General features: G+C 35.6%; 1 protein-coding gene across 2 annotated transcripts in view; it reads right to left on the bottom strand.

The window, feature by feature from the left end:
- LOC125225034 overlaps positions 1–20,896 on the bottom strand; it is a 128,173-nt gene that overhangs the window by 90,961 nt on the left and 16,316 nt on the right. The window contains exon 2 of one of the 2 annotated variants that reach the window (XM_048128518.1): positions 20,142–20,208. In XM_048128518.1, coding sequence (XP_047984475.1) covers positions 20,142–20,208 — 67 coding nt within the window. The remainder of the gene's footprint in view (positions 1–20,141; positions 20,209–20,896) is intronic. The other variant, XM_048128519.1, reaches the window with a different exon arrangement.

Here is a 20,896-nt window from a genome sequence, read left to right as displayed (position 1 = left end):
GTAACAGTAACAGCAGATTTCAAATGAACTGACGTCAAATGCCTCGCGATAGATCCTGTAGTACCATGACGACACGGAAACTCATTGTTTGTCCGATCCTTGCAGAGACTACATAAAGTTGAATCTCCGACTCTGGTGGCATATCTCCACATCAAACTTTTCTTCGTTGTTAAGAGTTTCAAACATTTACAGTAACAATACAAAAAATTAACAAAACAACAAGACAATAACTTTTAAATTCACCGCTAAAGTAAAATGTCAAGGCCTTCAAGTGTTGATCAACTGGGATCTTACAAGTGACTAATTGAAATAAACTAAAATTCTAAACTGCCTCATCCAGATTAAATAAAAAATCCTAAAATGTAAAAATAACACATCGCTCACTTCACTCAGCTTCACGTACAAAAGGCTGCTCGTAAATTTTACTGTCTTTATTACCACGTGGTGGAACTGCGCTTATTATTTGCAAAATACCACCACAGTAAGATAGCTGAGCTCGTTCGTCAAACAATACAGTGCTATAAAGGAATATACTATCTAAAAGTATTATTTAATGTACCGAAACTGATAAGAACTGCAGCTGTCATTTTTTTTGTCTTAGCCGTGGCCCCGCGCACATGTGTGCATATTTTTTGCCTGGTGTATAATAGTCATCATAAACTTGCTCTTTTGTTCACCTACACTCCTGTTTGTCTTGTTTACATTTAAGATTACGTTATATGCTTACATAAGATCAAGCTTAAATATTAATTAATTAAAGCCACTTGGTAGGTTTTCATTTTCATACATAATAAATGAAAGAATAAATGTGAAAACCTTAAGAATAACATAATAATGCTTGACCAGAAATATATGGCTAAGCGTCGTGTTGCTGAATTTCATCAGAACTATTGTCCCGGATCCGTAAGTTCACATTTTTGACACATTTGTTTTGAAGTACATATGTTGCGATGTGGCTAAGGCGTATCGTTTGCCAAATCTAACGATTAATTTCGAATTGGTTGAATCGATTAGGCCCTATGGACAAGGAGGCGCTTAAACAAATATACGATTTCTATCAACTTACTGAAATGTCATTTGAATCGAAATTACACTCTGCCACAGCACTAGTTTAAAAATAAAAATTAATGATAAATGGTTTAATAAGTAAATCTTGCGTTATAAATTAATATCGTAAAATACTTACTAACGAAGATCCGCAAAAATGTAACATGTTTTAGATTATGTTTAAAGTAAGGGAAATATTATTTTTCTACTCGTCGATTGTAATCTGTCAATTAGGACACCACAGACTAAACTATAAGTGCTAACTTTTCAGTGTTGGATACTCTATGGCAGTTCCGACTCAACTATAATAATATATGTACTTAATCTCATTATAGTTGACTTTAAGTTAACTGTAATAATTTCAAAAATAGAACATCATACAACTTATATACTAATTTGCGATACCTGGCAAATTTTTCTGCATCTGAAATACATTTTTTTTATTTGTGGCGTTGAAAGGGCGGGAACTTCGAGGAGATCAGGCGGAATTTTTGAAATTATTTTCAAAATTATCACATTTAGCCCTTTTATCATCCAGTTACCAATTTTAGAAGCTTTTTTGAATTAACTAACTACATGGGGGATGAAGAAAGGGAGTGGTGGTAAGGCGGCCGCCGCCAAACGTAAATCTGGGGAGGCTGCCGAAGACGAGCAGTCTCCAACAAAAATGGCGGCGAATTATATTCAGAACAAAAGGGGGTTATTTAAAGATTACACCCACATATACACCGAAGACAACAAAAAGGAGTACCCTATCTTACTGTCCATGTCGCAACCTAACACAAAAATCGACGTGCTTCAAGCCACAGGTATTCTTAAACAGTGCTTAGGCCTCTGCTATGTAAAACCAATTGGTAACTTTATGCTGAAAGTTTTCTTCTCGAACAAAAAGGATGCAAACAACTTCCTGCTCAATACACAGCTGATGGAAAAACACAACTGGCAAGCCAAAATACCTTACGATCACCTTGAGTGTTTAGGTGTGGCTAAAGTGCCTATAGAAATTACTGAGGAAGAACTATTAACCAGTCTAAAGTCCAGTTCTGACATTATTGGAGTAAAGCGATTCACCAGGAAAAATACTACAGATGGATCTACTGTACCTACACCCACAGTACTCATAACTTTCTTGGGTTCTCAACGACCGGACCATGTAACATTCGACTACATCTGGCTAGATGTTAAAGAATATATTAAGCCAATCCGTCAGTGTTTTGTTTGCTACAAATTTGGTCATGGACGTGGCTCCTGCAAAAGCACTCAAGTTTGCTCCTTTTGTGGGGCAGGCCATATATTCAAAGATTGTCCGGATACGTCAAACTTAAAATGCGTCAACTGCAGCGGACCTCACATGGCAGTCAGCAATAGCTGCCCTATTAAGGCTGCAAAAAATCAGGAAATTAAAGATAGGATTAGCGGTAAGAGCACCTATGCAACAGTGTCTGCTAAGTCTTCATCTTCAGCCCCAACAAATTCAAGACCCATTCACACTAATCCCAAGAAGTCTAGTCCTCAATCAAGAGCTCTGTTCACAGACTTGATCAATTCCGATGAGGTAATAAACATTTTTACCAAAACAATGATGGAATTGATTAAATCTAAACAGCTGCATAGTGATGCTATTATTTCAAGTAAGCTGATAAAAGAATCACTAATTAATAATCTATCTGCTCAATAATGTATACTGACCCTATTATTACTAACCTTAATATCTTTCATTGGAATTCGCGTAGCATTATAACTAAAATGGATCAATTAAAACACTTTATTTCTTGTAATGACATTGATATAATTTTACTTAATGAAACATGGTTGGAACCTTCAAAATCTTTTAAGCTTCCTGGTTATAGGATTGTTCGTCGGGACTCTGATCGCCCCCATGGAGGCATTGCAGTTGCAGTTAAAGCTAAGTTTTCTTTCACTATCATTAACACACCTTCCGGTTATCATTTTCAAAACCTATTATTGTCCTTAAACATTGGCTCTACTATTATTGAAATTCTTTGTCTATATATACCTCCTCCTCCTAATGGTAAGTTTAATATAGAAATGTTACTAAATTCCTTTTCTAAAATCACTAGTAGGAACCACTTGCTAATAGGCGATTTTAATGCTCATAATTCTGCTTGGGGATGTCGCCGTAATAATAGTAGAGGCAATGCTGTTTGTTCTTTTGTAGACAAATATAACCTAGTTTGTTTAAATGACTTTTCAGACACCACTTTTGCCCCGTTTGGTCAGCAAGGTAACACTCTTGATTTAGTATTTGCTTCTCCTGCAGTAAGCTCTAGTTGCTCGTTTTCTATTCACGATGATCTCTTAAGCAGTAATCACTTCCCAATTCTAATTAGTGTTATGTTTAATGATTCAGGCCGTTCTTCTTCACAACATTCAGATTTTGACTCTCCAACCGATACAGCTTCCATTTCAAATGTTAACTTTAATAAGGTCAACTGGGAAACGTTTACTAAACTTTGTACTGAAAAATTTGAGTCTTTCGTTTTAGCACTTAATCCGTTGGACAGTTACTATAGCTTCATGCAAATTCTAAATGACATTTTGTTGACATTTCCCAAGAAAACTTGCTATACTAAAAAACGAAAAGGTCTTATTTGGTGGAATGACTTGTGCTCTCGAGCTGTTAATCAGTCTAAATGTGCCTTATACTCTTATAAGAAGTATCCTACGTTAGAAAATTATTTGCTATATAAACTATTTGATGCTAAAAAGAAAAAAATAATTTCTGAACAAAAACGATTATGTTGGGTTGAACTTTGTTCTTCTTTTAATAGAATGACTCCTTTACAACGTATTTGGGACCATGTTAAAAGATTTAAGTTAGCTAAATTAAACAATAGTAATTTTAGATCCAAATTTTTCGACGACCCATCTAATGCCAATGATTTTTTAGATAAAATTGCACCTTCTAACTGCGTTGACTCGGATCGTAATTCTTTAGACTTATATTTCGCGTCTGAAGGCTCCGAATCATCTCAATGGATTCTCAACTCCTTTGAATATGATGAATTTGAAGCTTCCTTGGAAAACAAAAAAAACACAACACCTGGCCCGGATTTCGTTCCGTATTCGGTTATTAAAACATTACCTGTTAACGTAAAAAAAATTTTACTCTGTATTTACAATCAACTTTGGTCACATAAGGAAATCCCGTGTATCTGGAAAGTTCAAAATGTAGTTCCCATTTTAAAACCGAACAAGGATTCGAATAGTTTAGATGCTTATCGTCCCATTTCTCTTACTTCATGTTTTGCTAAGTTATTTGAAACTATGTTAAAGAATCGGATTGAGTGGTTTATTGAACATAATTCTTTAATTCCAGATTTACAATACGGTTTTCGCAAAGGCAAAAATACTATGTATAATTTAGGTTGCTTATTAGGTGATATCAGAAACAACATGAGGAATAATAAATTAACATTAACTGTTTTTCTGGACATAAAAGGGGCCTTTGATAATATTAATCATGAATATTTGATCAAAAGCCTACACAATCTTGGTATTCCTGGACCTGTTTTATATTGGATTTTCAATTTTCTAAATGATCGCAGTGTCTCACTTAAAATAAAAAATAATTTCTATGGCCCAAAATCTACTTTCAAAGGAACCCCACAAGGATCTGTTATTTCTCCTTTAGTATTTATTTTAAGTCTCGTTGATTTTATGAAACATATTCCAAAGTATATCAAGTATTCATTTTACGCCGACGACTTAGTTTTATATTTAGATTGTGATGATATCGCAGCCGGTGAGACTATAATGAATCAGTGTTTATTAGTTGTGCATAACTTACTTCATAATGAACTCAAACTAGAAGTTAATGTCCAAAAAAGTTCGGTTATGATATTTAGTCCTACTTGCTTATTTCAACCCAAAGTTTATTATAACAATATACTGTTACCATTTAGTACTTCCGAACGATACTTAGGTTTAATTTTAGATTCTGAGTTATCTTGGACTCAACATATTGAGTATATTTGTAAAAAAGCTGAGCTTCGCTTAAACGTCTTGAAGTCACTGGTTGGCGTTACTTGGGGCTCTGACCCTAAGATATTAAAAACTTTATATATTTCCTTAGTTCGTAGTCAATTCGATTATGGGTGCATCTTCTATGCTAGCGCGTCAAATAACTTGCTTAAAAAGCTTGATATCATTCAAAATAAAGCCTTACGTGTTATAACCGGTGCCATGATTTCTTCCCCTATAAATTCTTTAGAAGTTGAATCCGGTGTTTCACCGCTATTTATAAGGAGAACTTATCTTACTGACAAATTCTGCCTTTCCTTAGTGAGCTCTGATAACGTTCTTGTGAGTCGGTATTTGGAAGATTTTACTGTTCCTAACTATAACTTAACATCTATGCCTTTTAGTAATACCGTTGCTGAATCGATTACATATTTAAATTTTGAGTTTCAAGATACTGTTTATTGGCACAATCTATTACCCTGTTATACTTACAGCTATCAATGTTTGATGAAAGATATTCCGGTTACTATAATTCATTTTAGATGTAAGTTTGAATTCTTTGAGTTTTTAAATGAAAAGTCAAACTACATTAAGATATATACGGACGGTTCTAAAACTAGTAGTCGCACTAGCTTTGCTTTTTATGATTCCTCTGCTAAAATAGGCAAAGTGTTCTCTTGCAATAATCTTTTTTCAATTTATTCAGCTGAAATTTTAGGTATGATTTATGCTTTGAAGTATATAAAATGTAATCATTTTGAATCTTACAATTTTTTGATTTTATCTGATTCTATGAGTGCTCTTCAAGCTATTACTAGAAAAGAAATTAAAGCAAATGCCAATTATTTAATTTATGAGTTACGTAAATTATTTGATGACCTCATTAAATGTAATATTAATATAGAGTTCTGCTGGTACCCGGTCATTCAGGCGTACTCGGCAATGAAATTGTTGACACTCTAGCTAGACAGGCAGTAAATCCCCAAATTTGTAATTTTAAAGTTCCACGTACTGATTTGTTTAAACCCCTTAAAGATATGATGTTAAAGCGTTGGAATGTTTCTTTGATTGCTTCCAGAAACATTAAAGGGAAATGGCTGGCTGAGATTCAGTCTATTCCATCCACTTCGGCCTGGTTTGAAAAAGGAAAGATATACTCAGGCAGAGAGTTCATTAAAAGCTTATGTAGACTGCGTCTCGGCCATTGCCATTTTCCAGCTCATCTTTTTAGATTAAGAATGTCTAATGACGCCATTTGTGGCTTTTGTGCTGCTGAGGATTGCAATTTGGATCATTTGTTTTTTGTTTGTCCTTATTTCAATTTGCAGAGATTACTCTTTGTTTGTAATTGTAAAGATATATTAAAGGACAAGAAGTTTCCTACTTCCGTACAGGAACTTCTAAAGCATTATGATTTGTATAGAGTAGTTTATGAGTTTACCAAGCATACCTTCGGCCTATTGTAAATTACTAATTTGTTTGTTGTTGTTTATGTATTTTTTGTATCTTTGTTATGTCTCTGTTTGAGCTGATGGCCGTGTTGCCAATGCTCTAAATAAATTAAAAAAAAAAAAATAACACAGGTTGACATTTACCATACAGGTATATAGATAGTGTAAGGCATCGGACAGTTTGCTAGTTTTAATTTCAATAAAATCGGAAACAGAATAACGCCGTAAATCACTTAATCTTCTCTTATAAAATAAACTCCCGGGGAGCCGCGTCTGTCTGTGTGTTCGTGATAAACTCAAAAACTGAACGGGTTTTCATATGGTTTTCACTTATGAATAGAGTAATTCTTGAGGAAAATAAAAATCGAAGCAAAACATAAATATAAGTTTAATTCATATGTAAAAAAAATTTCGTCCAGTATTAAGTATAGGTATTAAGTGATAATTCAATAATAGTCATGATTTGGTTTTCTCCCGGGCGAGTTAAATCTACAAAACGTACGATAAGTACTCTGCACACGAACTTAGTTCGGGCGGCGGCGTGTCACGGCCCGCGGCGTGTCACGTGAATCCGGGCGCTAAGGCAAGTACGTACGTACGTGCGTACGAGGTACGTACCTTGCCGTGTTCGTGAAATTCGTGATCTTAGTACCGCCGGTGTTAAGATCACGTAGCTACGGTTCGGCGTGAATCACGTGTATCCAGAGCCCTATAATGTACATACAATAATATGTATATATTACCAACGAATTATTCACCTCCAAAGAATGAGGTACACAAAGAAGAGCTTTTCAAACGTGTATTGTATTGTGTTTTGACTACAACAACGCTTAGTGAAGGGCTTAAGTACGGTAACGATTGTAATGCTGATATCACTATTTGTAAACTATATTAACTAGCAGTAGGTATATGTACATAAATATTTAATATTCAAAAAAATAGGCTAGTTTCCTACTAGTCAAATCAGCTTCTTTTTAAGAACTGTCAAAACCACAGAACTTAATTTAGATAGAAGAAACAAATTCATATATTTGTATAGGGGCCGAGCGTGTCAAATTTTGTACTGAAGTTGATTCTTGCCTGTAATTTTAAATATGTCTCAGGCTCTTGATTGTTCATAATTTTTGTGTTGTTGCAATTGAATATCACGTAACGAGGCATTTTTTATGTTTTGGTTGACTTCAACTTACAAAAATTGACGCCCGAAAGCTGCAAGCTGCGAGTAAAGACGGACAACTCAGTCGATTTCACTGAGTTCATTTGACACGCTAAGTAGATACGTTTGCTTGATCTATGGTATATATGACATCTGTGGTCAAAACGATTTGCTAACATGGAATTACTATGAAATACTAAGGAGTGAAGTCACGGTCAATTCATTTACTTTATATCTTTCTCTTTGACTTATTAAATAGAAATTATGCTTAAACATAACCACTGTCCATATTTTTCTTCTAATTATGTGATGCTATATTTCGTGCACTGCATACAATATTTTTCACCTCACTAGCTCGGAAAGGACTTTTTTATTATTTAAAAACAGATAGCAAAATCGCATTTTATCTACAAGAGTGCAAAGAATATTTGAAATCCGAACGTGTCATTAGTTACTTTTTTAAATATAATTTCTTGTAAAGGCATGTCCCAGACAGGACAATTTTCTCCCTGTGCTTAAATTGTCTCAACAAATCATGTGATGCGAACGTAAAAATAATTTCATATCGAATTGTATCCGACTAAAAACATATAATTCAAACAATTTTACCATAAAACACTTGAAATCGTACAAGACATTGTATTTTTGACTCTTCCATTGTACTTATTCAGAACGCACCTTAAGTAGCATTGCAATCTCAAAACGCGTGAAACGGAACGCACCCAAATAGATTTTTCTTCTTGATTCTTAATTTGAAACTTTTGTGGTGTTTTGGTCGGTGCATCGTGGAAATTGTAACAAACGCAAATTGACTTATTTCTGTGCAATCTTTGTGCAATTATGTTCCAGTTGTTTTTATTTATTGCGTGCTTCCTCGCTTTAGTGAGGTGAAAAGTTATGTGTTACACACGGGATGCAATTTCACACTCGGTTAAAATACAACTTTGCTCCCTTGTATAACAAATAACTATTATTTTAAGCATAGGAAACTAGCCTATTGAACAAAATTAGGTAAGTATTGTACATACCTACATTACATAACAAAAGACATCAACGAGCTTTTTATTTTTGTGTTTATATTTCGTTTCATAAAGAAGTTTATTTTGTTACAAATTATAATTATGTATGTGCAGAAATAATTGCAGAGTACTTCAGTATTTTACCGTACATACCTTCTACAGTTTGATATTACATGATATCTGTAGTCACAGACGTAATAATCATATTCATTTTCACAGAATTTTCCTCTTATAATTATGCACAAATACATATGGATAGTAATCTTGCCCAATTACCCTTTTATACAATTAGCATTTCCTTTCCCTGTTGTTAATAGCGCATACAAATAGTTTTCGTTCAATAAAGATGTATGGGCGTGCCAATACATATTTATGAAGGTTAGATGATATCCAACTCACCACATAATAGGAAGTTAATACTTGGTAATGAATCTAATGCATAGGTATAGCACACTACATTTACACAGCATGTATTTTAATAAATATGTCTGAATTATAACATACTAATAAAAACAAGCATAAAAACAGTAGGTATACATTATACTAGGAAGTCTAAAAATACATATACACTATGGACTGTCTATGGCCTCGCGTGTAACTTATCTAGTTATATCAATATAGTATCTAAATTGCTAATGATAAGCACAGTTAATATTTATCTACTTTCCTTTACAATCCACACTTAATAAAACAAAAGAAAGCTCATAAATTAAACATTTTAATGATATCAAGGTACGTTACGTACTGTACCTGTAAGTTTTATCGTTATTTTTAATGGAATGCCGTGCATTAGTATTACACTCGAAGACTTATAAAATATTAAACAGGTTACCGTAATAGCATACCGATCTCATACTTGGTAACACTAACCTATTACTAAATGGACTACATATCACGTACAAATGCAATCAACGTCGAGACCCATTAGAATCAGTTCAGATGCTTATCTAGAAAGGGCAACAATTTCCCAACAACTTATAGGCAAAAACCCGAACTAACCAAATGTCAGGGTCGGATTCCTCAACTCATTGTTCTCATCACAGTAGGAAGTTCGGTTATTAAAACTCGACGATGCTATTGTATCTTCATAACATTGAAAAGTGCAAGTTTAATGGCAGAAACGTGACTCTACTGAAAGACGTACATTCCGCTTCAATGTGAGATCTTTATTAATAATTACGGATCGCTTAATCTTAACAGGTCAGTGACATGATGATGAGCGTTCAACGTCATGTGTAGTGTCAAATAACATTTTTTTTAACTTCATTTCGTTATCCTGGTTCTATCGTTTTTCATTAATTATTATTATAAATGGGCTTACTCTTGGCCACAGACTAGCCAAAGGCAAAGAAATGTCCTACGATGGAATGAGCTCGCCCAGAAGAAAATGCCTGTGCACCTTTGATTTGAAGGATGCCGGATTTGCATCGTGTTTATTTGACCTATTCATATAGTTAAAAGCTGTTTATCCGCTGGTATAATACTAAATCATCCATCAAGACGCTTTCTACAGTTTTGTCTTTTATCTGATGAGCTTTAAAGTTGTCACTTAGATTGACGCAACACTTTGCAGTTTTTAATAAATGCTTGAGTAAGAGTGTCTTCGTCAAGTTTGTTTTGCAATGATTAAGCACGGCACGCTTTCGTTTAATTAATATTTTTGCAGGTTAATAACTAACAATCGTGACCGAATAGTAAAGATGTCAATCAACTCTTTATTGTTGCCTACTCTTATTATTCACGAGTAAAACGTCTTCGTTTCTTAAAAGTATGCAAATGCGTACACTACGCAACGCCGACGCTGACAATAAAATATATGCCTTCACGACCCTGGTAGGTCAACTCAGTTAAACACTTCGGCGTGACACAAGACTCGATGAACGTTTCACTTAATTACTGATGTACCTGCAGAACCGTGAAAAATAATGTGGAATCCACTCTCTAAAATATACAGAAGAGAAAATGATTGTCCGCAAGATTTTATAGTCAAAGAAAAGTGTGACGATGACGTTTGTTCTGAGCAGAAGCCAATAGTTACCTAGAGGTATAGTCGCCATCAGATATATTGCGGCTGTCCAAATAGAGACAATAGCGAGCGAGTTTAGTTATTTGTGAGGCTTGGCCACTCCGATATATCTGATGGTGACTATACATCAAAAAATCATCAATCGTTCGGATTTCAAATTACTCATGCAATATATACACAATGTCACCGAGAAGAGGTCGTGACCAGATTAGCCTTAGCGTTCTTAAACAGATACAAATTAGAATACAATAGACATTAGAACACTTGACGTGTAATTAATAGGTAAGGTACTTAAAGGAGGCTAAATACAGACAAGGAATATTAACCATATGGGCCATTGTGCTTTTTGAATGCACGTGGTGCTCGTGAATCAGCTTATAGATTTATATAGCTATTAATTGCTAAACTGTCATTCGCTCTATTAATATCTAATTCGTTCTTAGTTAAGATATCGTAAATTCGTGCGGGTATTTTGTCATCAATTATCATGTACCTACTCATACATTGGAATGAAGAGAAGGGCATATCTCAAATGGATAAATTAGTCTTTGGTTCAATTCTAAATGCCGATTGGTATATTAACTTTGTGCATACTTTTAATAGTTTTAGAAGAAGGTAAAATGTTTCCGTCTTAACCAATTCTACGCCGAAGGTACGTCAACATCTGCGAAGAATTTGGTCCCACTCTGCATAGTTACTTCCTAGTTTAAGCCAAATCATAAGTACGAAAGAAGTTCCTTGGCTATTTTGATCGCTGCTGCATGCATGTAATGTAGTGTGACCATGTTGCTAATGAGATTTTCAAGGAACAAAACCCACACTACATCACTCATCTTGTTTCAATTAACCTGTCAAGTTCAATTTGTCAGCCGAAACTCGTTACTCGTACGACGTACTAAAGCGGTTTCTTATACGCACGCAATTTGATACCAGCACAAACCGATGCGTGCACAACATTGAAACGTTTTCCTAAAAGAAGCATAATACTTCTTAATGACGTGTTATGAACGCATACTGCTATCGATTATTAAATAATTTATCAATATCTGTACTCAAGCTAGCCTCTTAAACATCCATTAGCTCTTAATTGCAAATCGACAGCAACGATTAGCATCTTTTAATGCAGCCATTAATTGGATTTAAGTATTAGCTGCGTGATATGTATGGGCATTTTAAGAATGTCGCTACTGAACCGCGGTCGTGACATTCGTGCCAAGTAAGGTTTTTTACCGGATGGCTACTTCACTCGTGGCATAACGATTCACGTCTCAATAAGCACCGCACCTCCGAATTGTATCAATTCTTCGATTGTCTATTTAGCTATCATATTCTCGTTTCATAATATCCATACAATACAATAAGCAACTTAGATAGGTTGATTATATAGTTCAGTTTTCAAACTAGCTTAAAGTTTAGATACGAGGTTGTGTAAATAATGTTTAGTAATGCCTCATTACCTCAACAAAAACGTCCTGCCGGAACAGTTCCATACACCTCGCCTCACTCGAGCAGACATGGTTCTTATGAATGTTACACATATTTACCTTGTTAGGGTTTAGGAATCCGTTTTTTGCTCGATGTTTATTACACACGGCAAGTTTATAACTTGTTTATTTGCGTTTATTGTTATGTATGAATATGAAAAACATATTTTTGTAAATGGAGATGCTGTGGCACCGACACCTTAAATAAAGTTCTTTAAAAATCAAACATATAACTATTTATCATTGGTTGTTTCTCCAGTATCTGAGATTTCGCGGAAACTATAGGCTTTCAATTTCGTTACCTTGTTCAATATCCTATTGTGTTCTTATTAGATTGGTACAATGTTGCTAGCTAGACATTGGAAAAAATCGCAAAAGTTCCTACGAATTCTGATTATGTAAACTTCACTTGTTTTGTTCCATGATAATTACCTACCTATAGTTAATAAGTCGCTTATTTTCAAAATCAAAATCAAAATCAAAATAATTTATTCAGCAAATAGGCCACAGGGGCACTTTTACACGTCACATGTTACATTGGTATTTAAAAAATATTTAAAATTGAGTTGAAATTACAATTGATACTATTATATACTAATTCTAAGTTCTAACTAAAGTTAACTCTATACAATTAATTAGAGATGTAGAAGGTCTCTAAATGTCGAATTACAACCAAGAACTACACTAAATTTTTATATAAAAAGTACAAATACAAAAAAAAAGTCTAAAATTACTTTAGAGGTGCAAATGACTCTAAATGTCACAACTAAAAATAAAATGTATATCTACTTAATCTAATTCTCCTTAGAGATGTATATGGTCTCCATGAGTCAAAATCATATATTTAAAATATTCACTAAAAGAAAGGAAACAAACGACAACCGAACAAAGTGTCCTAATTTAATAAAAATTAGAATTAAAGTTACTAAGTTATAACAGCCCCAGTAAGCTTAAACAGACCGGTCTTCACAGACGGCACCCGTTCACGAGTATGACGCGTATCTCAGCCATCGCCTCCCTCAACCTTTATTCGGGAAGGTGGCGACCCGATCAACGACGCCACCGCAGCAAAGACTTTTAAGTGTGCATGACATGTTCAAGCTGCCAGGCTAAATTAAATATTCAAATAATAAAACATAGCTGTAAGACACTATATTCTGTGCTCGTATGTTACAAAGGAAGGAAATATAGATTTATACAATAAAATTAAAGTAAGATAAACATTAAACATTAAACACATAATCTTGGAGATGTATAAGGTCTCCAAGTGTCCACAACTAAACTTAAATAAAAACAATATAATCAGACGAGAATATGTTCTCATACGTCAATTGAACACTAGTATGCTTAATTACACAATGCAGAGAAAATAAAAAAATATATACGACTTCATTCATCTATTGACAAGCAACCACCTTAAAGGCATCCCTATCATCTATAAAATACTTCACAGTGTAGTACGCCTTACATAACAACAAACGCTTAATGCGTGCCTTAAATTTGTCAAATGGCAAATCCACTATATCGGTTGGTACTTTGTTATAAAAACGTGTACAGTTCCCGACGAAAGACGTACCAACCTTACGGAGACGGTGGGCGGTCACAGCAAGTTTATGTTTGTTCCTTGTGTTATAGTTATGGATGTCACTGTTAAGCTTGAATTCGTGGATATTTTTCCGAACATACATAATATTTTCGTATATGTATTGAGAGGCAACGGTAAGAATGTTCACCTCTTTGAATTTTTCTCTTAAAGATGCTCGACCGCCCAATCCGAAGATTGAACGGACTGCTCGTTTTTGCAGCACAAAAATAGCCTGAATGTCTGCAGCTTTTCCCCATAACAGGATCCCATATGACATAACACTGTGGAAGTAGCTAAAGTATACCAGCCTGGCCGTCTCTACGTTTGTTAGTTGTCTGATTCGCCTTACTGCGTAAGCTGCAGAACTAAGTTTGCCAGCTAAAGTGGCTATATGTGCATGCCATTGCAGTTTTGAATCCAAAGTGACTCCAAGGAAAACCGTTCGATCTTCAAATTCCAGCGTTTCACCTTTCATTTGGATCTTACTGTTATTTACCTGCTTAACGTTCGGAAGCGCAAATCTGATGCACTTGGTTTTCTTGGCGTTTAGAAGTAAGTTATTCGCCGTAAACCAGTCTGTTATGCTAGACAGTGCATCGTTGATGTTATCGAAGCTGCTTTCCTTTCTGTCAACTTTGAATATAAGAGAAGTGTCGTCAGCAAATAACACTATATCATGTTTATCTTGCACTAGTTTCGGTAGATCATTAATGTATACTAAGAACAGGAAGGGACCGAGAATTGAACCTTGAGGCACTCCAAGTGCTACCGGTGAACCTGCTGATTGAGTCCCATTGATAACAACTCGCTGAGTTCTGTCGGAAAGGTACGATGAAACAAGGTCAAGGGCAGCAGCTTTAACCCCATAGTGGCTCAATTTTCTCTTTAAATTCTCGTGATCAACGCAATCAAAGGCCTTTGATAGATCACAGAAAATTCCAACAGCATCTTGAGCTCTTTCCCAGGCGTCAAAGATGTGTTTTAGAAGTACCACACCGGCATCAGTAGTTGAACGACCTCTGGTAAAACCAAATTGATTATTGTCAAGCAATTTATTTCTGTTAAAGTGAGACAACAGTTGATTAAGAATAAGCTTCTCAAAGACCTTACTTAGCGCTGGTAATATTGAAATAGGTCTAAAGTTGGTCGGGTCTGATTTCGTTCCTGATTTAAACAGCGGGATAATTTTGCTGTGTTTCATAATATCAGGAAAAATGCCAGTTTCAATACATCTGTTGAAAATCTCAGCTAAATAGGGTGCGATTGATTCTACTATTGAGTGTAATACTTTAACTGACAAGCCCCATAGATCTTCAGTTTTCTTTAAATTTAAAGATCTGAACGTTTTAATGACTATGGTCGGAGTAACATAAGAAAATGTGAATATTTCTGAACATTCTTCTACATTAGCTTGCAGCATTTCTTCAGCGACAATTGGCGATGAGTTAAGAGACTTTGTTGTCTCTGCCGGTATATTCGAGAAAAATCGCTCGAAGTGATCTGCCACTTCACGGTCGGAACTTACTAAAGTATCAGTAACTCGTAGGTTGTAGTGCCGTTCTTTTATTTTACGCTTTCCTGTTTCACTGCTGATCACTTGCCATGTAGTTTTAACTTTATCGCTGGAATTTAAGATCTTTTTGGATAAATAATCAGCTTTAGCGGCGACACACATCCTTTTAAAAGATTTCGAGAAATTCTTTACGTACTCTATAAATTCCGGCCTTTTATCAGTTGTTCGCAGATCATACAAATCATAGAGCCGGCGTCTCTTATCGTGAATATCCGGCGTTTTTATCCGTGTGCAATATGTAAGTCAAATGATAAAATCAATATCATCATCCGTCTGTTTATCCGCCTACGCAGATGTGTGGTCTAATATTATTCCATGAATGGATAATGAAGAATTAGATTTAATGTCATTTCTAATGGATTTTATGGACAACGATTGCGCCTGACCTTACACTACCAATCTTATTTTATAGGTTCAATTGCACACTAATTTTCATATGCTGATGACCTATCCAAATAAGGGGTATCGAAGTATCACTATTTGAACGTTTTGAACCCATTTGCCCAAACCACACGTCATAATACCCGTTTATTTATTTACTTTGTTCGATCGTCTACAATGCACATCCTCTAGTAAATGACAATACTTTGCGCATTTAATTCAAGGTGTTTTCCACTTGCGCCTTGCGTCTCGATAAAAAAAGTAGTGGAATGTCATTCGCCTCAGTGCGACCTGCGACGGCCACAGCTTCGAACTTGTTTACAATTTTTACAACCGGCCAGCAACGGTAATTGACAATTAAAAAAAGCACCAGTAAATCGCAAAATTATTTTTAAATCGACGCCTGGCTGTTCAGCGTGTAAAAGCTTATAAGTGCGCAGCTTCAAAGCAGATGAGCCGGTTTGAAATGCCTTTAGAGGGAGGGCATTAATCATTCCCGCACAGGTTACGCATCAATTTTGAGTCTAATAGGCTAGTCTGCAGTGTAACCTGATCTAAAGACACTTAAGAACTATAGATAACCGAAGGATGAGCTTAGACTGGTCTATACGAGGCAAGATGGTTGGAAAGCATTACGAATGCACCTGTTGCACTTACAGCGGTGCCTAGAGAGACGGGTCCACATACCGTGAGTTTAATTTTAATTGATCCCATGTTAAAGGTTTAACGAGGGACATATATCAAGTTAAGATATAGTACTCAAGATTAGAAGTATTGCTAATTAATGTTATTTGAAGTCATATTGCTGCAGAATATTGGCATTATACCAACGTTATTAGCTAATAGTCACAGTTTGATACTTACCTAAGTAAGCAGAGACGGATGATAATATGTTTGACATCCTCATAATTAGTAAATGAGTATGTATTTAAATTTAATATTGCCTACAGAAATTAAATGGCTTGCCTTAAGGATATAGCTACAGCGGCGGTAATGAAGCATTTAGGGCTCCTACCTGTGTCAGTTAGTCAGATAAGTACGTTACTAATATCATTATGACAGCCAGAGTGACCAATCATATCGGTAATAGGGGAATTTCAGAAATCGTGTACAGCGACGACTGGTCTGGCATAGCGCGTGGTGGTGACCCTGCCTGCTAAGCCGCGGTCCCGGGTTCGAATCCCGGCAGGGGCATTTATTTGTGTGAAGAACACGGATTATTTGTTCCTGAGTCACGGATGTTTTCTATGTATATAAGTAAGTATATCGTCGCCTAGCACCCATAGTACAAGCTTTGCTTAGTTTGGGGCTAGGTTGATCTGTGTAAGGTGTCCCCCAATATTACTGAAAAAAATACCGTAAAAACATTTTTATTTTTATGATTCACTTTGATGCTGACAGTAGGTACGTCACGCGATCACGTCACGTTTATAGCGGAGAGATATTTCAGTCCAATATCAGGAGGCAACAACATCCAATTAAACTTACTTTTGCTCTCGCAATAATTACGCCACATTGTTTATAAAACCAAAAATAACGTTATCGTTGTACTCTTGTACTATTACTTGTTGACGAAAATAAAATATACCTAATCAAGAATCAGACGGCTCGGACAAGAGTACCTAAACCAAGCCAATAATTGGCAACAACATCGTTCCCATGATAATCAACAATTACCTACTCGTTTATTTTCGATATTAACTTAATTGGTCTGCTCAAAATTGTCCACAGGTAGACGGTGAACGCAGAGCCTTGGTGCGTAGGCACGCGTGGAATGCACCGGCCGCACGACCCGGCGTGCCGTGATGACGTGACGTGACACAAGGGACGCAGGGCTCTGTCATTGATTAATTTGCACAGCCTTGTCCTTTACATTATTGGGATTTGATAATACATATATTGTAGGTATAAGATAGTTTGCGGCCACACGACCCGGCTTGCCGTGATGACGTGACGTGACACAAGGGACGCAGGGCTCAGTCGTTGACTAATTTGCACAGCCTTGTCCTTTAGATGATTGGGTTCTGATAATACATAAATACCAGTACCGACTACCAACTAGGTTTGCGGCCACACTACCCAGCTTGCTTCGATGACGTTAGGTGACACAAGGGATCCAGGACTCCATGTCATTGGCTAATTTGCACAGCCTCGTCCTTTAGAACCTGAACCAGGAGTTTGACACTGACAAACCTGGGACCATATTAGGAAGTAAATTCGCTCGTTTCATTATCATTAACATGCTTTATAGGTACTCATCCATACTTGCCTTGGAAGACGGACGAAAGGAAAAATCACGAGAATAATCCTAAGCGCCTGCTAAATAATCCGTAAACACACGTCATTAACACTTTATTTGACTGTCCGTATTATTCATATTAAAATATCCCACTAAATAGAGTAACATGGATAGTTGAAACTTTAACATGTGATGTTTCTTTACAATTCATTTCATATTTGGCCGCAACCACTAGCTATAACCACAACCGATTGTCCACTCAGGGATATGAAATTTCGTGTGCGACATTTATCATCGAAGTATCATACTGGACCGATGAATAGGATGATCGATCTGTTGTGAAGTGTACCGGAACTTTCACGATGCCCTCTTCTGATGTTTTTGTAGGTTTCTGATGAGCCTCTTATGGCCAAATGATGTAACAATAGAATATGTAACCTAACATCCTGTTGTTATATCTATTGCAATACAGTAACAAGCTTTTAAAAGCAGAACGAAGTAGGCAGTACGCGAAAATAAGACGTACATTGTTTGCTTAAGAGTCACGCAAATCTAGTCATACACTCAAGTTACGCTCTCGATATTTTAAAACACGAATATTCAAGTAAACAGGATTTATTGTATATTCGGCGGTAATAATCTTTTTTGATAAAAATGTGTACCAATGATGACAATGACATTTGACCATTTAATTAAAATTCTACTCGCTCTGATTTCTTTATTTGTTTAATCATTTTTAATAAAGGTACCTTGTCTTTGCCTTCAAGATTTACCATTTACATATTTAGTATTAGTAAGCATCAGCTTGACACTTGTAGTTTGGTACATTCTAAATGACTTGAAATATTAAACAACATTCGATCGAACGAGAGTGGATTATTCGCGACAAGTTTGTGTGACTCTTAAACCTACAATTAGTCTGAGTTAGCCATTGTTCTTTTGAGCACTAAGTGTTTCACGATGAGCATAAGTTGGTCGAAATATGTTTCAACGAGTTGTTTACACTTCACCTGTAATGGTCAGTTCTGTTTCTGTCATTATTATGCTAATAGAATTGTCCTCTGAACCGCGAGTGTGCAATAGCCACGGCACGACGTGTCTATCTGTTGCATCAGTTGACATTGCATTTATTACCCCGTTTATTGTAAAAACTGTGGTATAGTATAACCATCTTCTTAGTTTGAAATTTGCATAGGTACCTACTGTGGCATTGAAAAAGTAAATACAATGTTTATCAAGGCGGGGGACCATGTTTAACCTAGTTTCTGAAGTTTAACAGCTATTTATTTCTAATAAGGAAAAGTTAGTTCGTCAGCCATATTTTTGTATGATAAAGGAAGATAAAGAAAAAATGTAACCCTTTCAGTTTTAGAGTACAGTATAACTACCTATTAAAAAGCCAACCATTTTTCTTCATTGTTGGAAAGTTCTACCATTATGATATGAATATGTAAATTCGAATAGGCCTCCCGCTCTAATAGTTTTCAATAGCATGTTATCAATTTGTCAGTGGTTCGATAGTGCCAGTAAAACGTGGAATATAATTAAGACAGTGAATTCAACTCGGGCGTAGTACCGTATCGTATCATAAATTTGAATTGTGATTGCACAATATGCACGTGTATAAGGTGCAAGATCTGGAGTTTAGTCTATTATTAACCCCCGACGCAAAAACGACGGGGTGTTATAAGATTGGCGTGTATGTCTGTTTGTGTGTGTGTGTGTGTGTGTGTGTGTCTATCTTTCTGTGGCATCATAGCTCCCGAACTGATTTAGAGTTAGTTTTTTTTTTGTTTGAAAGCTGAATTAGTCGGGAGTGTTCTTAGCCATGTTTCATGAAAATCTGTTCAAAAATTTAATTTTATGGTTAGGTTATACATATTTAGGTAACGTATATTATTTTAGCTCGTGTTATCAGTGACCAATGACATTACGAATGGGTACTTAGAGCTTAGAGGTGCTCAGTTATCATCCGATTGCTAAAGTAAGAAAATGAGATTTCTTTTCAGAAACTCAGAAGGGAGACATTTTTATAGTTAACTATTGATAACTCGTAGATATAGATTAGACATAGGTGCAAAGTATTAAATTATAATCTTATCACAATGAATAAAGGTCGTCGTTCAAAGTACCCGGAAATTTATAAATTAATAAATTGCGTATAATATAACTCGTTGCTAGTTGCTAAAAACTTACCTTGAATACTATTTTGTCCTTCTCCATCTTATCGCAGTTTTCGATAATCTCTGTTGTTGAAATTCTTCTGAAAATAAAAAGTGTAAATAAGATTTAGGTTAACATAAAGCCTAACTAAGGTCAATTCTGAAAATTTTGGGTGGGACTTTTTATTTTGCCTGCTACGCTGGGTTCGAATCCCGGTAAGGGCATTTATTATGTGTGATGAGCACAGATATTTCTTCCTGAGTGTTGGACGTTTTCTATGTATAAATATACTAGCTTTTGCCCGCGGCTTGGCTCGCGTTATAAAGAGACAAATAGTAGCCTGTGTCACTCTCCAATCTCTCCATCCCTTCAACTATCTCTACTTAAAAAATCACGTCAATACGTCGCTCCGTTTTGCCGTGAAAGATGGACAAACAAACAGACACACACACTTTCCCATTTATAATATTAGTAAGGATGAACGATGCTCATACACAGATACATGTATAAGAAGAACTTGGGTCCCTTATCTCATCCGAAAAAAAAATTAAAATTGAGTAGGTACTTATACACATATTTAACAGGAACATTCATACGCTAAAGTTAGATGCCAAGATACATCTTATCCACATAACGTTGACCTTAAAAAGATTATTAGTGAGGTCCTACTTATATTACGGCTTGGTGACAATGTAGGTATCAAATGTATCAATATCAATGTTATCATGTTGATTTTGTGACGTATTATGCGTTTCATTCAATGTTATATAAATTGGATGGAGACAACA

The sequence above is a fragment of the Leguminivora glycinivorella genome, chromosome 4 (assembly GCF_023078275.1).
Source record: "Leguminivora glycinivorella isolate SPB_JAAS2020 chromosome 4, LegGlyc_1.1, whole genome shotgun sequence".
Classification (NCBI taxonomy): Eukaryota; Metazoa; Arthropoda; class Insecta; order Lepidoptera; family Tortricidae; genus Leguminivora; species Leguminivora glycinivorella.
Note: the sequence above shows the minus strand (reverse complement) of the source record. Positions and strands in the feature narration are given on the sequence as shown.